This window comes from Canis lupus, chromosome 28 (assembly GCF_011100685.1).
Source record: "Canis lupus familiaris isolate Mischka breed German Shepherd chromosome 28, alternate assembly UU_Cfam_GSD_1.0, whole genome shotgun sequence".
Classification (NCBI taxonomy): Eukaryota; Metazoa; Chordata; class Mammalia; order Carnivora; family Canidae; genus Canis; species Canis lupus.
In genome coordinates this window covers 30,755,934-30,773,862 of record NC_049249.1, presented here as the reverse complement: position 1 = coordinate 30,773,862, position 17,929 = coordinate 30,755,934, and the positions used below count along the sequence as shown (strand labels likewise).

Genomic DNA, 17,929 nt, shown 5'->3' with positions numbered 1-17,929 from the left:
TATGGACACATCAGAGTTGACTTGCTAAAAACCAAAGGTGAAAAGAAACTCTTAAAAGCAGCCAATGGGAAAAACATGTGATATTCAGGAAAGCAACAATGACCATGACAGTCGACTTCTCATCAGAAATAATGGAATCTATAAGACAATTCCAAAGCCATCTCTAAATTGCTGAAAGAAAAGTGTCAATCTAGAATTCTACATCTAACAAAAATATCTTTCAAAAGTAAAGTAAAATAAAGGCAATTCCAACAGAACAAAAGCCAAGAGAATTTATTTCTAGCAAATATGCCCTACAAGAAAAGCTGAAGGAAGTTCTTCAGGTTGAAGGGATATAATCCTAAATGGAAAACCAAATCTGAAAGAAGTAATAAAGATTACTGGAAATGGTAAGTATGTGGGTATTTTTTTATGTAATTTCTATAAAGGCATAGCGATTGAGACAAAAATAAACGTTTTATGTGACTTACACATAGAAGTGAATTCTATGTCAATGTATCAAAAACATAAGGAAAGAAATGAAAGAATGCTGTCATAAGATTTTCTTTTTACACTGAATTTGAAATGATGTAATATTAACTTAATTGTAATAGGTAAAAAATGCATATTCTAATCTCTAGAGAAACTGCTTACATTTTTGAAGAAGTGTATCTAAAAATACAATAAAGGAGTTAAGTGGAATATTAACAAATACTAAGCTAAAAGAAAAGAGAAAAAAGAACAAAAAAAGATAGTACAAATAAAAAACAAGTAACAAGGTGGTAGACTTAAACTCAACCATGTCAATAATTGCATTAAATGTAAGTGGCTTAACCACTCCAATTAAATGTCAGAGATGGACCATACTGGATAAAATTAAAAGGCACAACCAAATGCTGCTTGTAAGAGACATACATTAAACATAAAAATGCAGATAGGTTGGAAATAAAAGGATAGTAAATATATTCTGTGCAGACATTAATCTCAAGAAATATAATGTAGCTATATATTGTATTAGATAAAGTATACTCCAAGATAAGGAATATTAACACAAAGATGAAAATTTTGTTAATGATAAAAGGTTCATCAGAAAGAGATAAAATTTAAGGACACTAACCTGAAATGTAGACATAGGAATTCTGACCTCCAAATCACTCAAGGAAAAAAAGGAGGGCAGCAAAGAAAACTTGAACTATTCAGCAAAAAGCAAGAAATTAGTGGACAAAATAAAAATGAAGCACCACAAAAAGAAAGCACAGAATAAGCTGGCAGCAATATGACAAAACATTAGTTATTTCCCCCCAAAATGTAAATGCTCTAGTTACCCTAGTTGAGAGGTAGCATATCTTCACATTAAAAACAGCAAATTAGGGGCACCTGGTTGGCTCAGGGGGTAGAGCATGTCACTCGATATTAGGATCATGAGTTCAAACCCCATGTTGTATGTAGAGATTACTTTAACAAGGAAAAGACCAAATTAAGAATGATTTTTTTTAAAGTGAGACTACAGAGGATTTGAATAGTACAGTTAACTTGCTTTAATATATTTAGAGCTTTGTACCCACCAAACACAAACTATTCATTATGTTCAAGCTATATAAATTTGTGAAAAATTGACCATGTATATGGCCACACAGGAATTCATAACAAATTATAAAACACAGAAATCACACAAGCCACTTTCTCTGATCTCAGTACATGAAATTACTGCATCATTATCCCTGTATTTAAGACCAGGGAACTGAAACACAAAGATAAAGCCATTTCCAAGTTTTTAGACAGTAAATAGAAGATTAGTGCTTTGAACCCAGGCATCCTGGCTCTGGAGCTCACAGTCTTAACCTCTGTGCTATGTTTGCTCCCAGAAATAAGGAGCCATATACTTCAGAATTGAACTTGTAATAGAATTCACTTGAAAATCCATGGCAGATGGAAATTTGCATCTGAGAATGGTATCACTGAGAAAACAATGTTTATTTCACAATTGAAAATCAATATACAAGCAAAAATTTAAATCCTCTACCTCACTCCATAAAAATTAATTTCCAATATATTAAAGAATTACAATTAAACAACAAAGTAAAAAAATACTAGACAATATAGAAGAATGTTTCTATTTTCAATGAAAAAGACCTTCTAAATAGGACAGAAACTGAAACCATAAAGGGAGAAACTGGTAGATTAACTACAAAAAAATTAAAATGTGCACAATAATAGAAATTGCAGGGGCACCTGGATGACTCAATCAGTCACCTGTCTGAGTCTTGATTTCAGCTCAGGTCATGATCTCAGGGTTGTGAGACTGAACCCCATGTCAGGTTCATGGGCATGGAGCCTGCTTGGGATTCTCTCTCTCTCTCTCTCTCTCTTTCTCTCCCTCTGTCCCTTCCCCCATGCAAGCACTTTCTGAAAAAAAATTAAATAATAGAAATTGCAAAGAAATTTCAAAGTCAACCATAATGGCACCTGGGTGGCTCAGTCGATTAAGCATCTGGCTCTTGATCTTGACTCAAGTCTCAGTCTCAGGGTTGTGAGTTCAAGCCCTGAATAGGGCTGAGTGTGGAGTGTATTTAATAAAATTAGTTAATTAATTAATGTAAAATAAAATAAAAGTCAACCATAGACACAGAAATATTTGCAACCTATGAAAAGAGATTCATATCTTTGAGGTATAAAGCACTCCTACACATCAGTAAGATAAATTTAAAGATTCAGTAAAAGCATGGATTAAGGGAAATGATATTTCACTAAAGAAATACAAATTGGCCAACAGACACATGAAAAGATTCTCAATATCACCCATTGTCAGGGAAATGCAAATCAAAACCACAATGAGATATCACCTCACACCTGTCAGAATGGCTAAAATTAACACAAGAAACAAGTGCTGGCAAGGATGTGGAGAACTTCGAACCTGCTGGTGAGAATGCAAACTGGTGTGGCCATTGTGGAAAACAGTATGGAGTTTCCTCAAAAAAGTTAAAAACAGATCCAATAATTGCACTACTGCCTATCTACTAAAAAAATATAAAGACATTCATTTAAAGGGATACATGCACCCCCTATGTTTATAGCAACATTAGATACAATAGCCAAATTATAGAAGCAGCCTAGGTGTCCATCCATAGGTAAATGGATAAAGCAGATGTGGTATCTATCTATCCATACACACACACACACACACACACACACACCATGGAATATTATTCAGCCATAAAAAGAATGAAATCTTGCCATTTGCAATGACATGAATAGAAATAGAGAGTACTATGCTAAGTGAAATAAGTCAGAGAAAGACAAATTCCATATTTCACTCACATGTGCAAGTAAAGAAACAAAACAAATAAACAAAGGAAAAAGAGAAACAAACCAAGAAATAGATTTTTGAACCACAGAGAACAAACTGATGGTCACCAGAGGGAAGAGGAGTGGGGGATGAGTGAAATAAATGATGGGGATTAAAGGATGCACTTGTCGTGATGAGCACTGGGTGATGTATGGAATTGCTGAATCACTATATTGTACACCTGAAACTAATAGAACACTGCTAACTATACTGGAATTAAACTTAATTAAAAAAAAAAAAAAGAAACACCAATTGCCAATACACAAGTGAAAAGACGCAAATGTTATACTCTGTCCTGTGGTATAAATATAAAACATTACCAACATCCAGCTTTGGCAAGGATGTCAAAAATACAGAATGTAAGCATGTCTAGCCCTTTGGATGGACAATTTGGCAGCGTCCGTCAGAATTTAAAATACACATGGCCTTTGACCAAAAAAATTCACCTGCAGAAGTCTATCATAGCAATATTTTTATAGGTGTGCTAGGATCTAAGCATAATTGCGACATTGTTTGTTGTAGCAAAAAATGAAAACACCTGAACATTCCATGAATAGGTTAACATGATGAAACACCACAGGGCCAGTCAAAAGATTCAAGCTGATCTAAAGTAAGTAAAAAAAAATTCAACTCTAGATAAAATGTGCTCTCAGTTTTTTTTGTTCTCAGTTTTTTATTAAACTTTATATTTACTTGCATTTTTGTTACATGCAAATATATAATATATATAAAATATGTTATATACACATGCATATATATGAACTACAGTTAAGCACAACATGGATGAATCTCAGAAATGTGCCAAGCAAAATACTCACACAAGAGTACACACTGCTTAAAAATTTGACTTTAAAAAGTGAAAGGAGGGGTGCTGGGCTGGCTCAGTCAGCAAAGCATGCAACTCTTGGTCATTGAGTTTGAGCCCCATATTGGTCAGGAAGCCTACTTAAAAATTATTTTAAAAAATAAAATAAATAAAATAAAAAGTGAAGGGAATGGAGCTGGCAACAGGAGTGAAAGCTTACACTTTTTGTATTGCTTTAATTTTCACAATGATTTGGGGCAGCCTGGGTGGCTCAGCGGTTGAGCACCACCTTTAGCCCAGGGCCTGATCCTGGAGTCCCTGGATCGAGTCCCACATCAGGCTCCCTGCGAGGAGCCTGCTTCTCCCTCTGCCTGTGTCTCTGCCTCTCTCTCTCTCTCTCTCTCTCTCTGTGTGTCTCTCATGAATAAGTAAATAAATCTTAAAAAAAAATTCACAATGATTTTATAACTTAAAGAAAATGTTTCAGTGAGGAGAAACATCCATTTCCACCACATATAGACACTTTTGTGTAATCCTTTCTAATATGTGTCCAAATCAAACATATTTCCCATAGTTTTGATTCTGAGATCTATTTTCCTTTCTCCCCTCAACTATTACACCATAAAATGTTACCATGTTTCCTCCTGATTCTCCAAATGATTTTTAGTAGACATATAGTACTCTTGCCTGTCCATAATTTATCAAACTATTCAAGTGTTCACCATGTGAGTTTTAATTTATTTTCTTTTTTTGACAAATATATTTGCTTTGTATGGAAAACAGCAATGGATATCTTCATACATGAGGATGCGTCATACATGAGGCACATTAGTGCCTCAACATATTTTTCTAACAGTTCTTAAGTCAAAAGGCAGGAATAATTTCAGGCTGTGCATTGCAATACCTGGGGTTATGTCTGTTTACAATCCCACCTGCAGCCTCAGATCACAGCTGCTTCACTACAATCTTGCACATCTGAGTGCTAATCTCCTCTTTCTGGTTTTCCTTCCAATATTTCAGTTGATATTAAATATAGAAAGGTTGAGGAGTGCCTGGGTAGCTCACTCAGTTAAGTGTCTGACTCTTGGTTTTGGCTCAGGTCATGATCTCAGGGTTGTGGGATCAAGTCCCATCTCTGGCTCTGTGTTCAGCAGACAGTGGCTGAATATTCTCTCTCCCTGCCCCTCCCCTCACCACACCCGCCCTGTGCTCATGCTCATGGACTCTCTCTCTCTCTCTCTCAAATAAATAAATGAATCTTTTAAAAAATACATAAAAAGGTTGATTTTTCAACACTTTCCCACTTCAGATATTTCTAAAGCAATCACAAAAGAATCACCCAGTGCCCTATCTAAGGCTGTTTCATTAGCTTCTTTCTCCCCCATAAAAGGAAACTTCTATACTGATTTTTTAAATTTTTTAATTTGAATTCCATTTGCCAACATATAGTATAATACCCAGTGCTCATCCCATCACATGCCCTCCTTAATGCCCGTCATCCAGTTACCCCATCTCCCCACCCACCTCCTCCCCTTCTGCAAACCCCCCACCCCCGCCCGTTCATTTCGCAGAGTTAGAAGTCTCTCATCGTTTGTCTTTTTCTCTAATTTTTCCCCACTCAATTCCCCCCCTTTCCTTTATGGTTCCTTTCACGATATTGATTTTTGTGATTATGTATGAAAGTAATAAATGTTTACTGTAAAATAATGTGGACCATAAACAGTATGAAGAAAAAAGCAAATGTTATATAATCCCATTACCCCAAAATAACCACCGTTAAGATTTTGTTGTATATCTTTATAGCTCTTTTTTCTTACAGATACAAACACAAATTGCTTTTATTACATTACCACATTAAAGTAGCATTATGCACACTTATGTAACCTACTTTTTATCACTTAACAACAGTAATGGATATCTTCCCAAGTCAACAAATAGTTGTCTACATTACTAGCTTCAACGGCTGCGCATTCTTTTGTCCTGGAACAATAAAAAGCATATGCAATGTTATTCTGCTGTTTTCAGATGCACAGTTTGCATTTCTATGGAAATCACAGTTTTCAAGGTGTATTCGTTATTTGTACACTTGTTAGTTCTCTGTTAGTTCTGCTGTCATTTTTCTTTTAAAGAGTTCTCTTATTGATTGGTAAGAGCTTTCTGTATAGGAGGAGCATTAACTCTTAACTCTGTAAATCAGGACAACAATATCACCTTCTGGGAGGCTGCAAAGAGTAAATCATCTAAGGTGTGACAAGTGCCTAAAACAAAGCTGATTCATACTAAGTGTTAAAGCTCCTCTCCTTTCTGCCCTCTACAACCAAAGGGGAGGTATAGGTCAATTAAAAGATAATCTACACATATATATGTATCAGCCATTTCTTCCTCTCCATGACTTCCTGAAAGATTATTCAGAATACTTCCCCAAACTTTCTAAATCCTAATTCAAAGGTCAGCTTTCCTGTGGTACTGAGAGCTGTATTCTTCTTCTTCTTCTTCTTCTTCTTATTATTATTATTATTACATTGTGATATTAGGGGTTTTTTTCATTGACCTCCATCTCCATCTCCCCCCAGGAAGGAAAAAAGATGAAGCAAGGGAGGGAGATTGGCTTTAATTCCTACTATGTGCCAGTTTTGTAGCAAGCCCCTGTGGCCATTATATTACTTCATCTTTACAGCCTCCTGGTAGGTGATTGTTTGGTCCCCACTTTGCAGATGAGAAAGCTAGGGCATATCTTTACAATCAGCAGTCAGGAAATAATTCCAAAATCCTTACACTGACTAGGGTGCCATGCTGCCCACCCACCTGTTGAGTAAGGACCCAGATCTTGGTTTCCTCATGTCATTCACCAGGACTACCAGGGGCTCTCACAGAATAGTTGCTCAACAGATGGAGAGTAGAGAAGAATACAAACTACATCTCCATTTCAAAAGCACAACTCGACAAAGAAAGGCCAAATCCTTCCTTAAAAACCTCAAATGAATAACCTAGCATTTCCACACCTAGGTATGCATCCAACAGAAATTACAAATATGTTCACCAAAAAAACAATTGCAGCATTATGCATAATAGCCCAAACCAACCATAACCTAAATATCCATAATCAGTAAAATCAGTAGAGAAAGGGGTACAGTCATGCCATGAAATGCTCTACAGCAATAAGAATTAACAAACTACAACTAAGTACAGTACAGATAAATCTCCAAAATATGCTGAGCACAACAGTCACACAAAAGAGTACACGCCATATGATTTCATTCACCTGGACTTCAAAAATGATGTTAGAAGTCAGGGTGGTGGGGCCGGGGGAGCGGGGGCAGTGGGATGGGGTTTGATGGGTAGAGGGTATTCTGGCAAGCCATGCAATTATAAATCATGCATTTTTTTTCCTTGTGTATATTATTTTTAGGTTGAACTAAATGCAATTCCTGTTTTTGTAGGTCAAAACAGTCAAATATCAGCAACTGCATATGGTTCAAACTAATACTTTAATAAAAAAAAAAAATGTGTTTTTTTAAAACCCTCCGGTAAAGGAGAAAAGAAATGTCTGGCATTGATTGGCAGACTGCTACCTTTCTGAAAACCAACCTAGATGCTCCTGCAGCTTCTGACCCTGTTTCTTGATCCTTTGTCTTCAGTGGAGACAGAATAACAACCAGTCCCTCACCTCTGCAGGACAGTTTTTCACAGTCACATACTGAAAGGCGGTGATGCGGCCATCCCTGGGCTCAGAGTCCCAGATTCTCTCTGCTTCCTGCTTGCCCATCCCAGACATCCCCAAGCTCCTCTATACCTCTGTGCCTTTAGCCGAATGATGAGAACACACTGGTAGGTATGGTTCTATGTGAATCCACCTCCTCACCGTGAACCAGGGCTTCTAATTCATTCACAGAGCACCAAGATTATCTTTTTGAAGGAAATCACTATGACTAAGATAATTTTCATATTTAAAAACGCTATTATAGGAACATAGAGGCGGGGAACTTTTATGAGCCTTGTGTGGTTCATAAAAGGCACAATCTTTATAACTAATTGAGATAACTTTACCTACAGGTTTTGAAACTCATCATCTCCTTTTGGCTGTGTTACAAGCATTTATCTCCCTGTGGCAAAACATCATCAATTCTCAGAATTCTGGGTTCAGCAGACTCACTGTACAGTGGCAAATAATATTTCAAACAGAAGGCAGCTTCATTTATCAGATGACAAAGCAGAAGCCTCCCCAGGGAGGGAAGAGGTGCTCAGCGCACTCAGCCCAGCACCCGCTGGGGATGGAGAGGGTGTCTGATGGGAAACTCCCCGCACCGGGCTTCTGACCGAGCCCTGGTGATGAGCATAGACTTGGAAGTAAATGATAGGAATGCAGCATTTTCCTTCCACATGGTCCAAGGCAATTATGTTAATACCACTTCTGATTCAATGTCCTAAAATCACTCTTGTAAGTAGCCAGCAATTTAAGTGACCCATGAGAAAGTACAGTGCTGAGCCCACCCCTTCATTAGACAGCGAGCCACCCACCCTGCTCTATGGGGTACGACTCAGTGCATGAGCTCATGGCAAGTTACACACTTCACAGACGGGGACTGAAAGGAATCTTTGGCAATATGTTTAAACAAGTTGATTATTTTATGGAAATCCTATAGTGAATCATTTGTAATCAGAGTGTCATTACCCATAGCACTTCTCTTGAGTGTATATTATGGATTTATCTTAATAAAAGGACAGTGGCCATAACATTACCATTTGCTGAGCACCCGTGATGAGCTGAATATGCTCTCACTTCATACTCTCACTCATGGGGCCTGCTAATATTCCTGTCGAGCAGATGGGGAACTGAGGATCTAAGCTGGATAAATACTTTCCTGAAAGGCTCACCCAACTGAGAAATGTCAAAAGCAGGATTCAGGCCTCAGAAACCGATGCCAAAGGCCACGGACGTGACCATGATGCTACAATGCTGTTCTGAGACTGTAAGGAACAGAGGGGTGGGGAGAAGGCATCTAATTTTTGTTCTGCGTACTGTGGGCACTTAAAGCATCTTATCTCCTAATGTCCAGTGAAGGTGAGTATTGTTCCCATTTCCCACACGAAGAAATATGAGATTCAGGGATTTGAGGCAACTTGCTAGTCAGTGGCAGAGCCAAAATCCACACATAGACCTGCCTGGCCCCAACGTCCATGGGCTTTCGTTATGCCACTTTGCCCCGGATGATTCTGCTTCTAGAGAGCAAGCAGACCTATTCCAGGTGTATCATCAGATGGAACAGACTTGTTTCCCAATAGCTAATGAATCCCCCAGATTGTCGTTAACACAGAAAGTTTCCTTCTGTCCCACAAAGTCAGCTGCCAATGGCTCGACTCTCCAGGGCAGCTGTCCCGCTGCTTGCGTGCTGCAGCTCTGTCATCCTAACACATAGCTCCATGCTCGCCACCAACAGAGAAGGACAATGACAGGCCGCTAAGGGGACTCACACTGCCTCAAGGTCCTCACGGCCCCACCTAATGGCAGGGCTTTAGGAAGGGTAGTCTCCTGCGCGGCCAGAAGGAGAAAAGACCCAGAGGAGACCCTCCTACCATGAGATGGTCTAGACTGCACGTCAGTAGGTCCCAAATGTGGTGGAAAGAAGGAGCCCCTCTTAAAAATGCAGATTCCCAGGACTCCGTCCTACATGTTGATTCAGTTAAGTGTGAACCAAGCCCCGGGCAAACCTGATGCAGACGTGCAGCAAACCGGCCTTGGGGAAGCCGTGTCCAGCACTGAGGCAGATGGCTCCAAGGGACCACCAGAAATTGAGTGCAATCTGGTGAGCACTCGTGAGGCACCGACCACATTCGTGCCAAGGCCTGGCTGGGAATATAAAGAAAGCGACACAGATAACGAGACGGCCCCCACCCGCACAGCCCAAGAGTAAGCAGTCTGGAGCCAGACTTGGAGCCAGCTGACCGCAACACAAGGTGGAATAAAACACAGGCCCCCGGAGAGCACACTGGAACACAGCGGCACCTGCAGGGCTGGGTACTATCACCTGTCACAAAAGCAAACAGGTCCTGTGGACCGAGCCATCGCTTTCCACCACTGGGCAAGTGTCTAGATATGATGTTTTTCTGTTGCAAACCTCCCCAGGCCCCCCCAGTTACTGCTTTGAAGGGATGTCTGTGCTTCCTTGTAGGGCATGGAGATCATCCACATTTTTGTCCCAGACCCATCTCCTGCCGCCTCCAAACCCACACCTGGTGACTTGATCCCCACCCAAAATCTGCCTCTAAACCTCCCAGCCTTTGCTCCAGACACTTGTCCATAGGGACGTCCTTGGTCCGGGCCCTTCATACCTGCCACTGGATGCTCAAGACTCAGGTGAGATGCCAGCTCTGGGCAGCCTTCCCTGGCACCTGTCTCCTCCTCCTCACCCCTCCCAGGACTAATTAATCCCTCCGTCTCAATAAACTGAGCACTTTGCTCCAACTACCACAACTGTCTCTGGCCTACAGCCCTAGACAGGACTCTTAGGGGTAATAATGAAAGATATGGTGGTTTCTGTCAATATTCCAAAAACCTACCTGACAGCCAGTGCCCTCAAGCAAATCACCTGGACCAGCTAATGTGCCAAGTTCCCCTGTGTCTGTTTGGAATTATTCCAACCACAGTGTAGCAATGAAGGGGAAGGAAAGTAAATAGGACAAGTGCTTGCGCCTAGAAGATGCCAAAGAAGCATCTATCTGTCAACGGGATGAAAGATACAAATGTTTGAAGGCCAAACTTTCAAAGCCTGTGATTACACTGGGGAAGATAACAAATAGTGGTCCACTGTGTGCTCACTTGGCCAATCTGTGAGCTCCCGGGAGGCCCCCTCGCCTTCCTTTTTCAAACATCCCCGGCACCCGACACACGCCCCCTACATAGGAAGTGCTCCAAGAAGGATGCAGGATTGATCTGAGTTGAGGGAAACACCATTCATTACCTGAGCAACCTGGTCTCCCAAGCAGAACCACAGCTCCTAGGGAGACATCCCAGACAGGGGGCTACCTGGAGTCACAGAGGGGAGAGAGAGGAGGAGGGAGGGCCTGAGGACCCCAGGAAACCCACGTTCACAGGTGAAATAGGCTGATCACCTTCCCCCTCCATCAGCATTTCTGATTGTCATCATATTTCCAGGGCCCTATCTGCAGTGCTAAAAATAAAGGGTTTTCCGGACAAACTGATGTCCTAAGGCAAGGGCCGATAGGGGCAGAAGTGTATAGGCCAACAGTTCTTTAATACTACCACTTAGGTTCTGACCTGGAACTTTCCATATCTCACCCTCTGGGCTCCAGAGATCTAAAGAAGACCCTTCAAAATCTGTAACATGCCCTAATTCCATCTCGTAGGGAATGGGAACCACAATCACCACCCAAAGAGCCCGATGTGAGAACCAGTGACAGCTCTTTCCACACATCGTTCCATTTGCTCCTCCAGAGACAACAGGTCACATAAGGGGATGGCTTCTAGGATGCGGTCACTTTCGCTCTAGTTCCAGAGGCCTGGTGCTGGACACATTCTATCTCAGCAGCTGGGAGCCTCGGGACATGGAGTCAACTGCCTGTTCAGATCCAGACTATACCTCCTGCTACCTGAGTGTCTTCAGACAAGCCATTTATCCTTTCTTGGTTTCTTTATTTGTAAAGTGGGGAGAGTGAAGTGTCCACCTCAAGTGAGACAAGAGCAGTCCCACAGAATGCCTTTTGCACAGTACACCCCTGAGAGCCCCACACCAGCTGTTACTTCTTCTGAAGAAGTACAGCAAGGTTATTGAGAGTCCAGATGACGCAGAAGGAGCATCTAGATTTAGATTCGGAGCTGCCCTTCTTAACTCTGTGATTTGGGCGGCTTCTTAATCTGTCTGTGTGTCAGCCTCTTCATGCATGAGCACAACGCCCAATATACCCCCTCCATCAGGTGTGTATGAGGCGTAAGTGGTCCGTGTGACTGTCTTCGTTACTGCCTGGAACATAATAAACCTTCAATAAATGTCACTCACCGTACTGGCGATCGTAGTAAAACAGGAGCTAATATACTACCGGTCTTACAGCGCTGCCTGCGGGGCTGCTGACTGACCACCTTGTATCCACACTGCGCTTGCTCACTGAGGTCTGGGGCTGGCTTCGCATGTACGTAAAAGCTCACAGGTTGTCTGCTGGAGTCTTAGGTGGCAACAGGATGGAGGAAGCCCACCGGAGCTCCTTCTCTCTGCTCTGCCCACAGTCCTCAAGTAAGAGCAAAGAGTCCTCCAAGCCAGCTTCCAAGCACTAAATGCAGCCCCAAAGCTCCACATAATACTTTGATTTTTCCTAAACACTGGGGTCCTCTAACCAATTTTTTTTTTCCTTTTAGATTCAGCTTTATGTGCCAGCCCTGACTTGGCATCACCTGTTACTAATTTTCTTCCCACTGGTTTGAACTTCTTAGGCAGGGCTGCCCAAAAGGCGCTGCTCACTTCTTGGATGACCTACAGGGGGTTTCCTGGAGAGCATTCTCTTGGGATCCTGAATCACCAAACCTTACCACTAAACCTGGCCTAGAGACAGAGAACCGGTTCCCTAAGAGAAAGGAAACGCATATAACCCTACAGCCTAAAGGTCCCAAACTGCATTTCATTAGTGCTACCTTCAAATCCACAGGGGCATGTGGGCATCAGGTGGTGGGATCCTGCTGTCACACTGAGCAAATGCAATCCGGGAATAAGCCTGCGTACAGGTGATACTCCCCGAGAGGCACAAGCTTGCAAAGAAGCAAGGTATCTTCCCCCAGAAAAAAATTATTCTGTTATCCTGAGAAATAGGGTACATACACCAAACAGAAGCAGATGATGAATTTTACAGCAGCAGCAAAAGTGGATTCAGTTTGCCCGGAGGGACTTTCTCAACCTACTCAGGTGAGGCCCTGCTACCGAGACCACCATCTTTATGAGCAGGTGAGTACAAACCACTGAATCTTGCCATCAGACAAGCGCTGGCAAAAGGAAAAATAAAACTCACACAAGTCATCTCACCAGAAGCTTATCTAGAAAAACAAAGGGTCATCTGTATCTGTGTGTGCCCAGCCTGTCCTTCCGGAAGTCGTTATCTGCCAATGATAACAGCATCTGAACATCCAAGATTCCCACCCCGGGAGTCTCCCAGTGATACCAAAGCTGGTCTTTGCTGGTAAAAGAGCCACACATTGGACACACTGTTAATATTTCCAATTGATATGAAATCAGGGAACCATCCAGAAACACCATCAACGCCCAAATGTTTCCCTTTGGGTGAGGGCCGATTCCCCCCATTACTTAATACAAAGGGGAAGTTGAGAGCAAAGAATACAAACTGCCTGTCTGATTTTTACATAACATTCTTTGAGGAAGCAAAAAGCACGTAAAACAATAATTATCACATTTTCAAATCCACTGCACAGACCATCACATATTTGTAAACATCTCAAGAATGTTTTGGGAGATATGTGAAGGGAAATCTGAAAACACTATAAATACTTGCCTACCGTCGGACCCTTTTTTCATCTGACAATTCCCAGCAGCAATCAAACCAAGCAGCCTGCGAGCCTACCTCACTTTATTTCAGCATCACTCTCACACACATTCACCAAACAAATGTTAAATCCTACTGTGCACTGAACACTATTTTATCATTTCCATCACATGATAATTTAATGGGATTTGGCCTATCTGCCAATTGGAAACTGTCCCCATGTGATCACACGGCAATCACTAGTTTTAATGTATGGTCCAAAGGTAGAAACACTGAGAAAGAGGAGGGAAAAGTGGTGTTTGTTTTCCCAAATGCATCAAAACCCAACTGAAGTTCTCGTTCCTTTTTCCGAACTGAATAACAGCAGTGTTTAGTCAGAAGCTGGGAGAGGGGGCTTGCCTGCATCTGGGGGAACTCACCGCCCTTTATGATGATGTGAATAAACACTCTGGATGAATTTAATCCCTAGTGAAGAAAAGCATGCAAGAAAGGGTCTTTCTTTCCATGTGTATACCCTGGGCTGCAGGAACAGAAGTCAACTCACAGCCTCCCACCTGCCATCAATGACTCCGGATCGGGGCAAGAGGCCAGAGAGGGGCCTCCTGTATGGAAGGGCTGCATGGGCTTTTTAAAAGAACCCGGCAAGTCCAGAAAGTTCATGCAACTTTAATATTTAAATCGGGTCAGAAAACAGCCACGGGCCGAGGAGCAAAAGGGAAACTGACCAGCTAACGTAGGGTCAAGTGCAGGTGCGGGTACCCGGGGGGACAAGAGACTCCGGGGGCTGCGGCGTGGGTCTGAGCGGGTGGTGCGTTCGGGGCTTGCATCCGGGAGGCGGAGACGCGACAGCTCCCTGCCGCTGGGCCCGGGAGGGGAGGCCCCTGGGCAGCGGGTTCCCGGGGCGCCCTGGGGTTCAGGCATCTCAGAAAGGGCCTGTGCGGGAGACCCCCCCCCCTTCCCAAGATCGCCGCTTCCAAGTGCAGGCGCTCGGAGGCACCGGGGGCATTTCGCGGCTGTCCCCGGGGGCCCCCGCGCGCACCCCCGGCGGCCACGGGCTCCGCACCTCGGGCCGAGGCCCCCGACTTCCCGAGCCGCCCCCCGCAACAGTTTTCCAGCCGGAGAAGTACCGCAAACGTCTCCTGGGGGAAAAGGCTCATCCGAACCGCGGGCGCCCAAGCCAGGGACACGGATGGAGACGGAGCCGGGCCCCCGCGAGAAGGGCCGGAGGAGGCAGGGCTGCCGACGGCGGGCTCGCAGGTCGCTCCCGGGGCGAAACTTCCCGCCTCCCGGAGCAGCCGCGACTCCCCGGGCCGCTGTGCGCAGCGAGGGGGCGGGGGGCGAGGGTCAGGCCGGCTCCCGCGGTCCCTCGGCGCCCGGGTCCCCGGGAGGGAACCAGGAGGGCCCCGGAGGACACGTCCCGGGCACCGGCGGGAGGGAGCCCTCGAATCCAGGCCCCGAAGGGACGCGGTGGCGCAAACAAAGTTGGGGCGCCGAGGCGCTCGGTGCGCGGGTCCCCCCTGCCGCGCCCCCGCCCCCGCCCCCGCGCAGCGCTACTCACACGAAGACCCCGAAGAGCAGGGCGCGGACCCCGATCTCGATGGCCAGCTCCCGCATGGCGCGGCCGGAGCAGCTCCCGGGGCGGCGGCGGGTGCTCGCGGCGGCTCTCGCGGCTCGACCGGCGCCGGCTCGCCAGACCCGGGGCGGCGAGGGAGGCGCGCTCCAGGCCGCGGGCGGGGGCGGGGGCGGGAGGCGGGCGGGAGCGGGCGGCGGGGGCGCGGGGGCGCCGGGGCTCGCCGACGCCGAGCTGGGGGCGCCCGGGGGAGTCCCCGCGCCCTGGCGCCGAGCGCCGCCTCCGCCCCCGGTCCGCGCCGTGCGCCCGCGGCCCCGGGAGGGGAGCGGACGGGAGGGGAGGGGAAGCCCGGGGAAGCCCCGCCGCCGCCGCAGCCGCCGCCGCCTCCCGGGCGCGCTCCCCGGCTCCCCGGCTCCCCGCGGGTGGGCGGCCCCTGCGCCCGGCCCCTGCGCCCCGGGTCCCCGCCTGCGGCTGCTCTGCGGCTCCGGCCTCGGGCTCGGCTCGCGGCTCACGCGCACGTGGGCAGGTGGCAGAGGCGCGCGGGGGGCTCCCCAGCCCAGGCCGCCCCGGCACCCTCTGCTCCTGCTGGAAAGAGCTTGCTCCCTCCCGCTTTGGGCTCTCCCCACCCCTTTCCGACCTGAAATTCTTCACCCCCACCCCCTTTTTTTTTTTTTTTTTTTTTAATTTTTCTAGGAAGTTCCCCTGAGAACACTCTCCCAGGCTTCGCTTTGGCCTCAGGACTGCCAGCCAGGCTCCGGCGCCCTGGCACACAGACTGAGGGCGAAGGTGAGCCCGGCTCTTGGCCAAGACCACGCAGCCCCTGGGACGGGGTGCCTGCGACCCCCACCCTCAGCATCTTTGGGCAGCTGCGCTGTGAAACGAGAAACAAGAGACTGGAACAATCCCTGCCCACGACAGGCCATCCTGGCCGCTCAGCGCTGACACAGCATTCAGTCCGAGCACCTGGGGCAGCTGGGGCTGCAGGTTAGACCAAGAGCCTCGTCCTTAGGGGTCATTGTCAAAGGCCTGACCATCACCCCCTGGCGGGTGGCTCAGAGTCCAGAAGAAATTTAGCGTTGTTTTCCCATCATCTGTCATGATTACTTCCTTTAGCTTTACTGATTTAAACCAAATGGAGGTTCAAGATGCAAAGTTCACATTAATCATTAATTTGTCCTTGGGGAGACCAGACCTCTTGGTTTTAGGGGAGATCCAGCCAGGACTTTGTGAGCAGGAGAAATGGATTAGATGGTTGTCCCTGGGAATGAGGAGCCATATCTCAGGCTTGGACAAAAGGGGGAGTAGGTAGGAAGAAGACGACCGTTGGAAGTGGGCTTTGGCATCAGCAAAGTACACAGACCCTACTTCCAAGGGGACACATGGCACACCCAAGATACCTAAGCCCAGACAGCTCAGGCTCTAGGGACAGAGAGGGAGAGGAAGAACCATCCTAGTGGAAGGGACTTCCTATCAAGACCACAGGCAGGAACTGCATCTGACTTGCCCATTGCTGCACATCCAATGCCTGGCACAATGTGCTTAGTGAGTCTTTGGTGAATAAGTGGACCATATGCCCCATCTGGCATGTGGGGTGTCAGGTGTGGGTGGAATGGGAAGAACCTGGACGGAGGAGGTATGGTTCTGTCTCCTCTGTGTCTTGGGCCCTGCAACATCCTGGACACAACTGAATTCTGATAGGCTGGCAAAGTGGTGAAGGAGATCCCATAGTCAACCCAGTAACCTCTAATGACCCAGATCTGAGACCGTCAGGTGGCTGTATTCCAGGAGGGAATACTAACAAGAGCCCACATTATCAAAATATCACTTTCCTATAAGCATCAACCTAGTAGAGCCCATCCATGCAACACTGTGTACTAGGTGCTACAATTCATAATCGGTATCTTCCCTCAAGAAGATGGGGAGCAAGAGCGCCATGAAGAAATGCCGAGGGACTATGCAAATCAGTATTAATAAATGCAAAGGATCACTCAGAGGTCAAAAGTTAAGAGTCATTCCTTTGGTCTGAGATGGCCAGGGACCTAGCCTTGTAGAGGACAGTCGATCCTTATAGGGCAGAGTAGGAAAACACAAAGGGAGGAGATCCGGGTGAGGGCAAGAGTGTAGGTACAGAAGTTGGAAGGGGTTTGGAGGGCATAGTCAGTCCCCCTCCCTGGCAGAGGAGAGAGGCAACCAAAGGTAGGCTCATGGTGCAGACCTAGTTGTAGTATCCCTCCCCACCAGAGTCTGTCACCAAGACCACAGAATTAGAATCTTTGTACCACACTAATTTTGTCATGTTTGTTTGTATTAGAGACACCTAGAGAGGGAGTTTGAAAGAGCAGGCGATCTCATTGCTGTAGTCATTAAAAAGTGCTTTTGAAACACATACATCTAAAGAGCTGCCCAGTTAACCTCCCATCTGATGCCTGAATCTTTTCCATTGGTTCTTCCCACCTCTCTGCTCCATCTACACTGTATTGGCTTCAGTCTCAGGTTTCTGGTAGTTGGAAGTTGGCTGCAAGAATCCCAGCTTTGCATGCTCTCAGGGTCCAATCTGGTGGGAACGACTTTGACCCCGATCCCAGCCCTCTCAGCAAAAGTGTCATTGAGGGCCATTATCACTGCCCTACATGAACCAATCACTGTGGCCGGGGGACTCGTGATGGATTGATTATCTCAAGCTGGGTCACAGACTTGATCCCTAAGCTGGGAGTGGAACCTCCATCCT

At 45.7% G+C, this 17,929-nt stretch overlaps 1 protein-coding gene across 2 annotated transcripts in view; it reads right to left on the bottom strand.

Moving 5' to 3' along the window:
- Nucleotides 1-15,320, bottom strand: part of PLPP4 (phospholipid phosphatase 4) — a 118,211-nt gene extending 102,891 nt beyond the window's left edge. For both annotated transcript variants that reach the window (XM_038578973.1, XM_038578975.1), the window contains exon 1: nucleotides 15,190-15,320. In XM_038578973.1, the coding sequence (XP_038434901.1) occupies nucleotides 15,190-15,245 (56 nt within the window). In that variant the 5' untranslated portion in view covers nucleotides 15,246-15,320. The remainder of the gene's footprint in view (nucleotides 1-15,189) is intronic.
- Between the last annotated feature and the right edge of the window lie 2,609 nt (nucleotides 15,321-17,929).